This window comes from Sceloporus occidentalis, unplaced genomic scaffold (genome assembly GCF_023333645.1).
Source record: "Sceloporus occidentalis isolate IW3139 unplaced genomic scaffold, rSceOcc1.0.p SCAF_1, whole genome shotgun sequence".
In the NCBI taxonomy this organism is placed as follows: domain Eukaryota; kingdom Metazoa; phylum Chordata; class Lepidosauria; order Squamata; family Phrynosomatidae; genus Sceloporus; species Sceloporus occidentalis.
In genome coordinates this window covers 133087820-133101001 of record NW_028316981.1, presented here as the reverse complement: position 1 = coordinate 133101001, position 13182 = coordinate 133087820, and the positions used below count along the sequence as shown (strand labels likewise).

The 13182-nt window shown below is 41.5% G+C and overlaps 1 protein-coding gene across 1 annotated transcript; it reads left to right on the top strand.

Annotated features, from left to right (window-relative positions):
• The first annotated feature begins 2727 nt into the window (after positions 1 to 2727).
• Positions 2728 to 11309, top strand: OTOP2 (otopetrin 2). Its single transcript, XM_089507845.1, has 6 exons — positions 2728 to 3124; positions 4435 to 4571; positions 6587 to 6645; positions 8269 to 8387; positions 8900 to 9792; positions 11139 to 11309. The coding sequence occupies exons 1-6, from the start codon at positions 2728 to 2730 to the stop codon at positions 11307 to 11309; spliced, it is 1776 nt and encodes a 591-aa protein (XP_089363971.1).
• The last annotated feature ends 1873 nt before the right edge of the window (positions 11310 to 13182 follow it).

Genomic DNA, 13182 nt, shown 5'->3' with positions numbered 1-13182 from the left:
ACAGATATCTTTAAAAGGACAAAATTGGAAGGGACCGTGTGGGGTTGTCTTGAGCAAACCCCCATAAAAGCTCAGGAGTTTAGTCACTCTGGCCTCTGTGAGGAAGGGCAGGATTTAAAACAAGCTAAGCAGGTAAGAAAGCAAACAGAGGAACTTGATTTTTCTCTCTGTTTCCTTAGTGACCTATTGCCAGTGCTCCCCACCTACACTTCCCAACTAAGGGGAACATAGAATCTCCATCTGCAATGGCATTTAAACTTTCTTCAAAACTGTATACATCCTTTGGAAGTCAAAAGAATGGAATTTGCTTTTTTAACCAAGGTCTGCAGGTGTGACTTTAACAGAGGCTTGCTCTACAAGAGTTGGTGATATTGATCTTCATTACAGTAAAAAGCTTCAGTTGCTGAGATCAGCATATCAAGCTGCTGTTAAATGGACAGGAACAAGATGGGCTAACACCCAGCCAGCCACTCCCTATACATTTACAATCTTCCTACCTCCCTTTGGAGGAACGTCACTGTGCTTAGGTATTTGCATGCTAAACTAGAATTCATTTCATATATATATTCTGCCCTTCCTTCAAACTGTAGTGTGCATAGTTCTCCCCTTCTCCATCAGTATTTTCAAAATGGATCACCCTACCTTAGCCTGATGGCCTAACCATTACATCCCACTGCCTGCTTGTGGAGCAAAACTGTTGCCTTCCCTTTACAATTTTTTTTTGAAGCCAGATTTGACTGCAGCCCTTACACTGGGCCAGCAGTCCTTGCAATTGACAGGATATGTAGATAGATGACTATTCGTATGGTATCATAAAGACAGGGACAGCCCAAGCTAATTTGCAGCCTGAGACAAAGGACAAAGTGTTGTACTCCCCCTCCTTCCATGTTCAGAAGCTGTCCAGACTGTTGGCTGAATTTTAATACTGGTGGTGGGATAGTGTCTTTCAGTTTGCTTGAGGTTGTTATTGTTAATCGTTGTCAAGATGATTTTGAACTAATGAATGAGGCACGTTCAAGTCAGCATGCTATCAACAGCCCTGTTCGGGCCTTGAAAACCCAGGGCAGTGGCTTCCTTGACTGAGTCCAGCAAGCTAATTTAGGAGGTGTAAGACATGGCATGGGACACGAGACAACACTATCTTCCCACAGAGGAAATGCTTCCACTAGCACTACCACCACTACCCACCTGCTATCTGAGGTAGTTTTCTCATTCTGCCCAGTGGCAGGACTGGGTATACCTAAGGACTAAGGTATGGCACTTTTTATGTGGAAAGAGATGAGTCTGTTGTGCAGAGTGCAGAAATCAAAAGCTTTTTTTAAAACAGCATTGAAAAAGATGGTTCAGTGGTTTTAAAAGGCACCTCTCAATTTCTTAAAGGCACAAAACAAGGCACTGGGAGAATGGATGTGGTACTGAAAAGTTTTCACTTCCAGCCCAGGACTGACAGGTGGATGCTAAAGCAAGACCAAGTTGTGCTCCTTTTAATGAAAAGTTTAGGGACCGCTGCTTAAGTTTGTGTCAATGTTATATGACAAAAAACTCCCTATCTTTTCCCTGTGAAGTGACCTTGAGCCTATCTCTTCTCTCATGCTTTCTTCCCTAAAATCAGCTCATGCACAAAATGGATCATGTGAGCCCTACTGAGACGTTTATGAGGCCACACTGTCAGCCCCATCAATGGTGTAAATCACAGAGGCATCCAGATAGATATAAATTCCTGGGCAATTGTGAGCTGGAAGCTTATACAAAAGCAGGGGTGAGAAGAACAGAAAGTCAACTTGCAGGCAGAAAACAGGTGGGTGGAATGACTTTTGCCTGTGACAACTGTTTGTGCCTCTTTGCTTCTAGCTCTAAAAATGCTAAATATTGGGAGAAAGACCTAACACTAACAGTACAATCCAGTGCTCATTTACTTTGAAGAAAATTCTATGGCTTTCAGTGCAGCTGACTTCCAAGCAGGACTGCAGCCACAGGTGGAATAATCTTGTATGCATTTACCTGGGAGTAAGCCTCACTAATCTCTGTGTGTTTTACCTCTGAGTGGACATACATGGAGTTGAACTGTAAAACTCCTGGGGAGTAAGTGTAAGGGTTAGGAAGCTTGTACAGTAGCCAATGTTACTGCAAAGGGTCCTTCTGTACTTCTGCTGAGGCTGCTTTTCTTGAATGTTTCTTAAGAATCTCATGAATGGGCTGTATTTGACTGAGTAGATCGTAAGTGTGCTATCAGTTGATCATCCTGAGGTCTAAAAAGCACCCCAGATAATTTAGGATTGTCCTGTTGCTCTCTTGGTTGTAATAATCTAGGAAAGTGTGGAGGCATACAGCTTTAAAAATTAACATAAATAGCACATTTCTCATCCCTCCACCTCATGTTATGAGGCATGACACTAATGGGAATAAAGAAGAAAGGAATGTGTATCTCTGCAGGATTTTTTAAAAAGAGACATTCAACTGAAATTGTATGTACTAAGATCAGCAGAAGATTTCAAATCCTGTTTCATCAAAAGGGTTTGGCCAAATTTACAGTTTTGCAAATTTTGCTGTTCCTTTCTTTGGGCATCTGACTCTTTCCTAGTTATTTTATCACCTTCATCCTCACAAGGATAGGTGCAATCTGGACTGCACAATACAAAATAATACATTTTGTCCTGATGTGTTGTGTTGTCTCCCTTCTACTTTTCCCCATCCATGCTATAGGAATTCATCAGTCCTTGTTAAGTCATGACTGAAGTATCTATTTGGAAAGACAGTGAGATCAGACGTGAAGATTCTGTCATGGGCTCAGGTCAGAAGGACAGCTTTGGACCAGATCAGTTATCTCCTATTGGCCAGCACAAGTTCCCACCTGCCTTGACCCACAGTTCCAAGGAAGTCTGGAAGAAAGGAGGACGTGTCTTTTCAGTTCTGTTGGCCATCAACCTGGTGCTGCTAGCCTGCACTTTAGTCAGTGGAGGGGCGTTCCAAGAAGTAGCCCTGCATGACTATGATGTCTTTTTCATGCTCACTATTGTGATGCTGATCACCATAACCTGGATGCTCTTCTATATTTTTAGCACTTCCAAACGGCAGGCTGCCATCCCCTGCAAGGACAACCATGCAGGACCCATCTGGCTTAGAGGTAAGAGGTAGCTCAAGACAAAAGATTGGGCAGAAAGAGCAAAGCAAAATGAATATGGCCACTTTTCACAAGGGATAATTGCATGAAGGGGATACTTTATAGCTGTAAAGATCAATCATAGCCATAAGGGTCTAACCTGCATTTGTTTTTTTTAAAAATATCAGCTGAGTTCTGCAACGTGCACAATGTCAAGAGCTATAAATCAGCAAACCTTTCAATTACAGGGGAGAAAACTTTCAAATGTCAAATGTGAAATATCCATAGCATTTGGCAATAGTTAGTGAAGCTGGAACATCTAGCTAAAAGATCTCCAAAGGACCCATCAAATGATGTCTTAGAACTAGTCCACCCTCCAGCTGCAGTCATGTATGAACCTGAATTGCTCTTCTATAGTGATTTGCAAAGCTGCAGAGGGCAAAAGTAAGCAAGTGGCATGTTCTTACTAGAAGAGGATCAAGTGCAATTCTTTTTCTGGCAGTTGCCCACTAAAGCCCACTATGTTCCCTGAATAAGCCTGTCCAATCAGGGGCTTGAAGGAGCTCCGATCATATTGAAGTTCCTTTCTCAGCAGAGGCAAGGAATTGTTGTCTCTCCAGATGTTTTAGAGAACAACCTCCACAATCCTTTACCATTGGCATGTTGGCTCAGGTTTATGGGAGATGAAGTTCAAAACATTTGGAGATCCCAAAGTCTACCAACCAAAATCCACAGAAAAGATTAATCAACCCTGACCATGTATTCAGACTTCAGATTTCTTTGAGGCAGGATGTACTGTATAAAGTGATATGCTCCATCTTACATGAGTGTGGTGGTGCACTGAAATCATAAAATACAGCTCCAATTTTAGCAAAATGGTGCACTGAAGCAACACCATGGGCTGATGATTTATAACAGTGGTGTTCAAAGAACCTCCCTTTACATCTACATGTGGATGTTGTGCCCCCCAAGTTATGAATAGAAATATTTTGTTTATTTAATGTGCATATTTTAATTTGCACATTCATATTTTAACATTTTATAATGAAATAACATCTTTCAAATTATAATAGTTTTAAGTAAATTCAATATTTAATTCAACACATGTATAAATTTTACACATAAAAAAGTTTGGATGGAGGAGGAAGGATCAGGGCCTCCAGATCTTACACACACCCCTTTGAGCAACTCTTGCATGCACCCCCCACCCCCCACCCCGGGTCCTGCTCCTCCATTTGAGAACTGCTGATTCAAAAGATTAGTCAACTCATGGCTGTGTTATAAAATGGAGTATGTTTGTAATGAGCTGTAATGACATTTGGTTTTCTAAACAGGAGGCCTGGTCTTGTTTGCAGTCCTCACACTCGTGATGGATATATTTAAGACGGGATATTACTCCAGCTTCTACCATTGCCTGACAGTCATCAAAATCATGTATCCAATTGTGCAAGCTTTGTTTGTGGTCATCCAGGTGAGTGTGGATATTCCTGTTGTTCTGGTACACAGATAATAGTAGTGTGTGCCACTATGGCTGAGGTGAGCAACCTTTGACCCTTCTTGGCACTACAACTTCCACAATCCTCTACCACTAGCACTCCTAGCTGGGGTTTCTGGGAGTATAAATCCAAAAGATCCAGAAGGTCATACATTCCTTCTATGAGATACTATCTGGTGGTTCACTTGGGTATAGTTAGTTGAAGCCTTTGATTTTTTTCCCCTCTTTTCTTTTTTTGGGCAGCATTTAAACATAGAAAGCCACAGTCCTGCAGAAAGCATTCTAATGGGTATAAATAAATTTGCCACTAATTGCACCATAGCATTTTAGTATCACCGCCTAGAGTTCCACAGATCCAGGCAACCAAGAAACAGATTCCTAGTTAAAGTTTCCCTACTGCCTCTGTGGTCACCTTGCTTCCCTAACAGGTATATGGGTATAGGTTCCAGATATTTATTGGAGACTGGAAAAAGTGTGATACCAATGATCTCACAAGATCACACATACTAGATTCAGGACAGACATTTCTGCTTCATGAGTCTAACCTCAGATTTTGTTGGCCTGAATCCTGTTGTTCATCCCACTTAAATAGATCCCTGTTGAATCAATCGTGATTTATTTAAAGGGTCCTCTCAAGCTAGGACTAACTCATAGTCTTTATGGAACTGTTTATATTTAGTATAGAGCATAAATAAAGTCAGATTAAGGCATATTTCAACCTACACATTTATGCCACTTTAATACCACTTTAACTGTTGTGGCTGCATCCTATGGAGTTCGTTGTCTGGAAAGAATTCTGTGGAAGAGAATTCTCTGTGTGTGTGCGCCTTCAAGTTGCCTGTTGACTTATGGTGACCCCATGGATTTCATAGGGTTTGTTTAGGCAAGGAATGCTCACAGGTGATTTTGTTGATTCCTTCATCTGAAAGATAGCCTATAGCACATAGTATTTGCTGGCTGTCTCCCATCCAAGTACTAACCAGGACTGGCCCTGTTTAGCTTCGAAGATCAAATGGGAACTGGTGCCTTTATGAAATTCTAAGAACCCTTACCTAAACTACAATTCTTTGGATTCTATAGAAAAGAGCATTGGCAGCTCACATGGTATGAAAGTGCTATAACGGTCATGTGACCTTATTCTCACCTTGAAATTATGGCTTGAATCCACAGTAGAAAACAGTTAGGGTCACATATGGCAAGGTTCTTGGTTTTGGCTAATTTTACACACACACACACACACACACACACCTTTTGCAGCCTACTGCTTCCCCCAAAAAACTGTTTTGAGAACTAGGAGACCCTCTAGAATGGCATAGAAAGGGATGTTGAGGGAGGGGAATTTAATAAAATTAAAATCTTGTCCAAACCAAAGGATTTTCCATTGGCCCAATAGCACAGCTGGAACTAGACCTTTGTTTTCATTTTTTGTCTGAATCCTTAAGTTTTTCACAAACAATTTGAGGAAAATCTTAACCTCCTTAACATCCCTTCACTTCAATAAAATCATTGGCACTTGTTAAATTCATCTTTCTGAATGTTGCCTCCATAAATCTTGGGACAAGGATCTGATGTACTGAAAGGATCTGACATATTGAAAATGGAAATTGTTTCCATTTTGACCTGTGATACAGTAAACATTTGAAGTCTTCCCCCAAAGCTAAAACTCTTTTCCATGAATGGTATGTGAAAAATTACAAGATTCAAAAATATAATCTCATAATGATTTTTTAAGAGAGATAATATGCCACACGATGATAAGATCAGTCATATTTTTGTAGCTAAAAATTAAATGATTAGCATCATAAGTTCACTATGACCGAAGTGAATGAACAAAAAAGTCACTAAATGTGGTTGGAAGAATATATAAAAGTAGCCTCAGGATTAATTGTTTTTTGCTTCACTTCTGCTTCTCTCCTATTTATTTCTGTACTTTGAGGAAAGTGTGGAACATTCTTGAAAAGTGATTTAAAGACATACTTGTTCTTTTCCAGACTTACTTTCTCTGGGTGGCTGCCAAAGACTGCATCCATGTGCATCTGGATCTTACCCGGTGAGTGTCCAGAACACCTAGCTGAGTCCTTCCATGCTGTTTCAACTTCTTCACTGAACTGCAGTCTTGCCTGGTTGAAATGAGACCAGACGCTCCTTATCCTAACATAGTTTTAATAACAGCAGCAGCAGCAATAGCAAGCCAGTTGGGGCCTATTTATTCATTATTTTATTTGTTTTATCAGTTTATATCCTGCTTTTCTCCTTATGCAAGACCCAAGGTGGTCTACATCATTTTAAAAAACAAGATACAGTTAAAGCATTAATTATACAGTAGTTTTAAAGGAATTAAATAATTCAAAGCATGGTGTAGTAGTTTGAGCATTGGATTATGACTCTAGAGACCAGAGTTCAATTCCCCGCTTGGCCTTGGAAACCCACTGGGTGACCTTAGACAAGTCACACACTCACAGACCCAGAAAACCCCGTGATAGATTTGGCTTAGTGTCGCCATAATTCAGAAATGACTTCAAAGCACACAACAACAATATAGTTAAGTGTGTGTGTGTGTGTGTGTGTGTGTGTGTACTGATCATGATTTTAAAAAAATAACAAACACGTCCCCACCACAGACCCTTTCTGTCACTCAGATTTTGAGTCAAAGGCCTGCCTGAATAAAGAGATCTTGCAATAGACAGGAGCATCACTAAGGGAGTGTAGGTTACATCAGGTGATACCTCAAAAAAGACTGTAGGGTGGCAAGAGCAGCCCACTGCCACCAGCAGCCACTAGTGGGGAAAGGGCTGCTTTCTGGATCTGGCAGGTCTGCTGGCTGGGTGGGAAAGCAGGTCACCTTCTTCTCCCACTCCCAGCAGCCTGAGTGGCAGTTGTGTGTGTGTGGAAGGGGGGTGCCAGGCAGGCTAGGTGTGATCTTGTTCAGGCTTCCAGCCAAGTTGATGCAGGAGAACTATCATGCTCTTTGGATCCTGCAGGATGGAACAGTTTGCTCTTCCACCCACCTGTAACTTTCTCCTCCTGTGCTCAGTAAGACAAATTATTCAGGCAACTGCATGTTGCTGGACTCCGTCTCTCATCAGCCTTTGTTAGTGAGGAATGCTGAGACTTGCAGTTGAACATTTTCAGGACCTTGGATCTTTTCAACCCTATTTTAGGGGTGTGGGGAGATACAGGTGTGGAACTAAGGATGCTGTTGCATCCAAAGTGGGTGCAGAGCGTACTTGTTTATTTAGATGTATATCCCACCTCTCTTTCCAAAATGGGGACTCCTGATGAAACAAAGCGGGGGGGGGGGGAATAAAAGACACCAAATTATATTAAAACTCAGTCAAATTCTGTTGTTCAAAGCACTGAACTAAAAGCAATTTAGAAGCTTATCAACAACACACACATACAAAACAACAACAACGCACAACACTCTTCCTCTTCCCACTAAAAACCTCTTCCTCAGCTGCAGGACAATTGCCCTAAAGGCTGCCTGAATAAAAAAATAAAGTCTTTGCGTGCTAGAGGAAAGACAGCAGGGAGGAACCAGCCTAGTATCCCTTGGATTGGAGGTCCATGGCGGAGGGGGGGAATCATTGTGGGGGCAAAGTGACTAATCCCCTTTTGTAATCCAGGAGTGAACTTGTCCTTGGTTTCAAATTCTCCCTTTCTCTTCCTGCAGATGTGGCCTGATGCTCACCTTGACCACCAACCTAGCAGTGTGGATGTCAGCTGTCACCGACGAGTCTGTGCATAAGGCTCAGTCCAAGAATCCAAATGCAAGCACTACGCACAGAATGGGTAAGTGGTTCAGGAAAGGCCACTGTGGTGTTTTAAGCAAAACAATTCTAAATCAAAGTAGCAACCCCTTTTATTCTTGCTAATAATTATATGAATTGCTTTTTTAAAAAAATGCCTTTGCTCATATCAAAGAGCTGCTTATTTGAAAGCTGATGTCAGTGAAAACTTCTGCTGCATATGACTGAAATGTAGGTTGCACCTTCTCTACCAGCCCTGTATCTTTGATGTCACAGCCCTGCATTTGGTCAAGATGTTGTGGTTGTTGTCCGCAGTTCAGATGGTTTGGAAGGGTATTCATACAGGTGGGGCCCTCCTCCTTCTGGCCATGTGGGTACTGGAAGAGTCAGTCCAGGAAATAAACTTTAAATTCTATTAACAAGACAAAAAGCTATTGCCTTTGAGATCCAGTTAGTCAGTTAGTAATCAGTTATTCTTTAAGGTGATGCTAGATTACTCCCCCTTAAAAGACCATTCTTTTTTAACCCAAATGTGTTTATCTTCTCTCTGTGCAGCTGGGTTTAGAAGTAGCACATCTGATAGTTGTCCTTGTGACACTAATCTCTGCCAGATCTTCCAGAATGGCTATTTTTGGCTATATCCCTTCAATATTGAGTACAGTCTCTTTGCTTCTGCCATGGTCTATGTCATGTGGAAGAATGTTGGCCGCCTCATAGACCACCATGCCAACCACGTCCACCAGCTCAAGTTCAGGCTTTTCAAAAGGACTTACTTTCTGGGCATTGTTGCTGGTTTCTTGATAATGGTGACAGGCATAGGTGTCCTGATTGTCTATGAGGTTCAGGTAAATTCAAAGGACAAATCTGAAGCAAAGACTGATCAGGTCCTCACTATGTACTACATCTTCAACATCGTTTGCCTGAGCCTAATGTCCCTCGTCTCCATCGGAGGCTCCATCGTTTATAGATTTGACAAGAGAGACATGGACCGTCACAAGAATCCTACTAGAACCTTGGATGTGGCCTTATTGATGGGTGCAGCCTTGGGACAATATGCCATTTCCTATTATTCTATTGTGGCTACAGTAGCCAGCAAACCAAGAGACACTATAAATGCCCTCAACTTGAGCTATTCCTTACTGATGATTGCTCAACACACTTTCCAGAACATTTTTGTCATTGAAGGCCTCCATCGACAACCCATAGAAAAAGAGGACAAAGTTAACCCTCAGGAGAAGGATATCTATGGGCTCACTTTTGTCAACATGAATGCTGTATCCCTCCGTGTCCCTGAAAGTGGGAACGCCTTATCATCCACTGCACCTCCAGGGCTAGAAATTCAGACCCCATCTGAAGTAATGCAAGCGGTCAAGGTCCGCACGAAAATGAACTGGAGGCGAACATTCTTAAAAGAGAGTTCCTTATTCCTCCTCCTGTGCAATGTGACTGTAAGTGAAACCATTTTATTTGTGCCTAAACTGGCCCGTTCAGCTAAGAGCTTGTTATGAAGACAGTTTCGATTCCTCATACAGTATTTATAACTATTTGTATTAGTTAAGAAAGTATACTAGGAAATTCCTATTCTGAAAATGACTGCTCATGTATAGCCTTGGTCTCTTGTTTTGATCTAAGTCCAGTGTGGGGCATCTGTTGACTGAACCGCTTCTGTCCACAAAATTGGGAAGGAGGAAGCCCTCTTCTCCACTACAGCCCTTATTCTCACCCTCAAAGCCTACTTTGTTAAATTCTCTAAAGATTATTTTTGGCTGGTGCCAAAAGCTGCATAGGAAGAAGAGAGGAAGAAAGGTCTGATTTGCTGGGGCTGCAGCACCAGCCCAGTGTTGGATTTAAGCCATAACATTCAGTGCTAGTTCCAGCCTTGTTATCAAACCAAAATATTTTCATGTCAAATGATGCTTTCTTTGTCCTTAGTGAAACTGGAGATGCTACAAAAGATTGGAACAGCTTTCCCTGTCCCATCTCTTTTCTTCCCAGTGAATTTGACATGCTTTTCAACAGCCTGGACAGACACCAATTGATTTATTTTATTTTATCCTAGTATGGGGACCAAGGCAGTTTATAGTATAAATCAAAACAAAATACAGTTTAAATAACATACGGTACAAAAGTTTTAAAAAATTAAATAAGTCATCGTATTAGAAACACTAATTTAAAACAATTTACAAACATTTAGAACACAATGATGAAGATGAAAGTACAGCACCACCAGTAAAAGATTTTTCTTCAGTACTCAGGCTTCATCTGCACTGCAGAAGTTATGCTGTTACACACTGCTTTGATTGCCAGGGCTCAATGCTGTGGAATTCTGAGATTGTGGTTTTGTGAGATATTTAACCTTCTCTGTCAGAGAGCTCTAATGCTTCAATAAACTATAAGTCCCAGGATTCCATAGCATTGAATCATGGCAGTTAAACTGGTGTTGGACTGCATTATTTCTGCAGTGCAGATGCAGCCTCAGTTAACAAACAAAGGCCTATCTAAGCAAAAAGGTCTTTGCCTGCAAGTGGAAAGAGCAGAGGGCACTGACTTTAGCTTCCCATTGTGATGAGGTTGGATTCTGTAGCCTGGCAGCAGCCACTAAAAAGGCTCTCTCCCATTTCCCACCAAATAGGCTTGTGACAGTAGTGGGACTGGTAAAAAGCCCTCACCTGAGCATCCGTGATTCAGGCACAGACAGTTGTATAGAATGATGCAGACTTTCAGAGGAATCTGTCATCTTTTCATGTTTGTCTTGCTGATGCCTTTTTTCCCTTTTTGTCTCTGTCCCAAACAGCTCTGGATCATGCCAGCATTTGGAGCACGGCCACAGTTTGATAACAAAACAGAGCTCACTTTCTATGGCTACGCCATGTGGGCTGCGATTGTGGACATCTGCCTGCCTTTTGGCATCTTCTACAGGATGCATGCAGTGGCCAGCCTCCTGGAGGTCTACATCATGTCTTAATGGGAAAATGAAGAATTGCTCAGAAGAACCCACATTTCTCATACCTCCCAGGACTCAAAGCCCAGATTGCTGCACTGAAGTGGGGGGATTGAGTTTTACTTGGGTGTGAGACCCCAGCGATTAGTGGGCATTACAAAGTAGTACTGGCAATCCGAATATACCCTATGTGTTTTCTTTGTTGTTGTGTCTCTTTTTGTTTTGTTAAGTAATTCCATTCTTTCATCATTCACCTTCTGTTAACTTTTTTTGTTTTTCAAAGGGTTTGTTTTGTTTGTTCTGTTTTGTCTAGTCTACCAGTAATTGCTGACATACACTCTATGGCTTAAATCCAACGGCTTAGTCCTAAATAAAGTAGAACCACTGAATCAAGGTGTTTGTTTATATATTGATTCACCATTCAACAAATGATTCAATGGTTCTACTGTAGTGGGGACTAACCAATAGGATTCCTAGAGCCTAGAGGGGGCCCTGCAAATTCTTGGTTACTTTCAAAGACCCTTTGACTTCAGTAGAACAGTCTGGGGGAAGCTAATTTTGAAAGAAGGATGGAAGACATTGAAAGAAGGATTGGAAGTCATTGAACCTTAGTGTAGTTGGGATCAGTCTGTAGGTTCCTCTTCTCCCCCTTCACCCCTTTTCTAGTAATTCATGAAGACCTCAGGAGCTTGACCCTGTTAAGAGCTCACACTTGATAAGGAGAAGCCTGAAGTCTCACAGCTTTCAATGGAACTTACTTGCTGTCCTGAATCAGGGCCCATAGAAAGAGCAAACAATTATGCTATCAAGGAGGGTATTAAGATATACTAGTTTTTAATGGTAGCGTAATAATTTTTTATGAACCTATTTTTATATAAAATATTTATTGATTTTCATTGTGACAAAAACAAGGGACTGAGAAGACCATAATGCAGAAACTGTTGAACTCAACACAAGGGGCAGTGCTTAGCTGCAGTCCTGCCTGAGGATGTCATCCCCCTCACCACATATGAGGGAGCACATATACCTCAGATGTTGTAGGAAGTGGAATATTGTCCCCCTTATCCCTGCAAATTCCACTGAAGGAACTCCATGATGATGTGATGAAGTATCTGCAGAGAGACTGAAAGTCCAAAGCCAGTTGAGGATAGTTAGCGTTTCTTATAGTTTTCTACATCATGCCCACCCCATTCCCTTTTAATTCAATGCCAAATTTGCTATGAAGGTGTAATACATACATACAAATTACTGAAGACACACTTCAATACTGGCTAGAAATATCAACTGTCATCCTGTTCAGAAGCTATGAGATGGTAAGATGAGCTGACAATCTTGTTATTGCTGGGGATTCACAATTTCAGTTAATGACTGGATGTGACCCTGAAAATGCTACATTTTTAGCCTGGCAATGCCCCCAACCAGTGGGTTTTCAAGACACTGGAGTACTGCAAAACGATGTCTGTTCTCAATGCCAGGTGGGTGGCTTGTCAGACATGACAACAGAGCTAGTTACATCTGATGACATGGGATATCACCCATCATGTTATAAATTGTTCATAGATATATGTTAAGCTTTGGCTATCAATTAAGAAATAAGGTTCATTCTTTTAGAACATCTTTCTTTCAGCCTGGCATCATCCAGATGTATGGTCAATATTTTTATCACCCTTAACTGGCACAGCCAACGCTTAGGTTATAAGGATGGAACCTCTAACCCAGGGTGGAAATGATGCAACCCTCTCCCATGTTACTGGACTGCAAGTGGCTATATAGCTAGCATAGCCAATGATGATGAATGCTGGGATTTGCAGTTCAGCAGCAACTGGGGGCTGTATGATTCCTATTTCTGCTATAGCCCAACAAATCTGGAGGGCACCAGGTTGGGAAAGATTATTCT

Coding starts and splice junctions, on each gene's coding strand:
- OTOP2 (XM_089507845.1), top strand. CDS start 2,728: ATGACTGAAGTATCTATTTGGAAAGACAGTGAGATCAGACGTGAAGAT. Junction 3,125..4,434: donor AGGACCCATCTGGCTTAGAG/GTAAGAGGTAGC, acceptor TTTTCTAAACAG/GAGGCCTGGTCTTGTTTGCA. Junction 8,388..8,899: donor AAGCACTACGCACAGAATGG/GTAAGTGGTTCA, acceptor CTCTCTGTGCAG/CTGGGTTTAGAAGTAGCACA.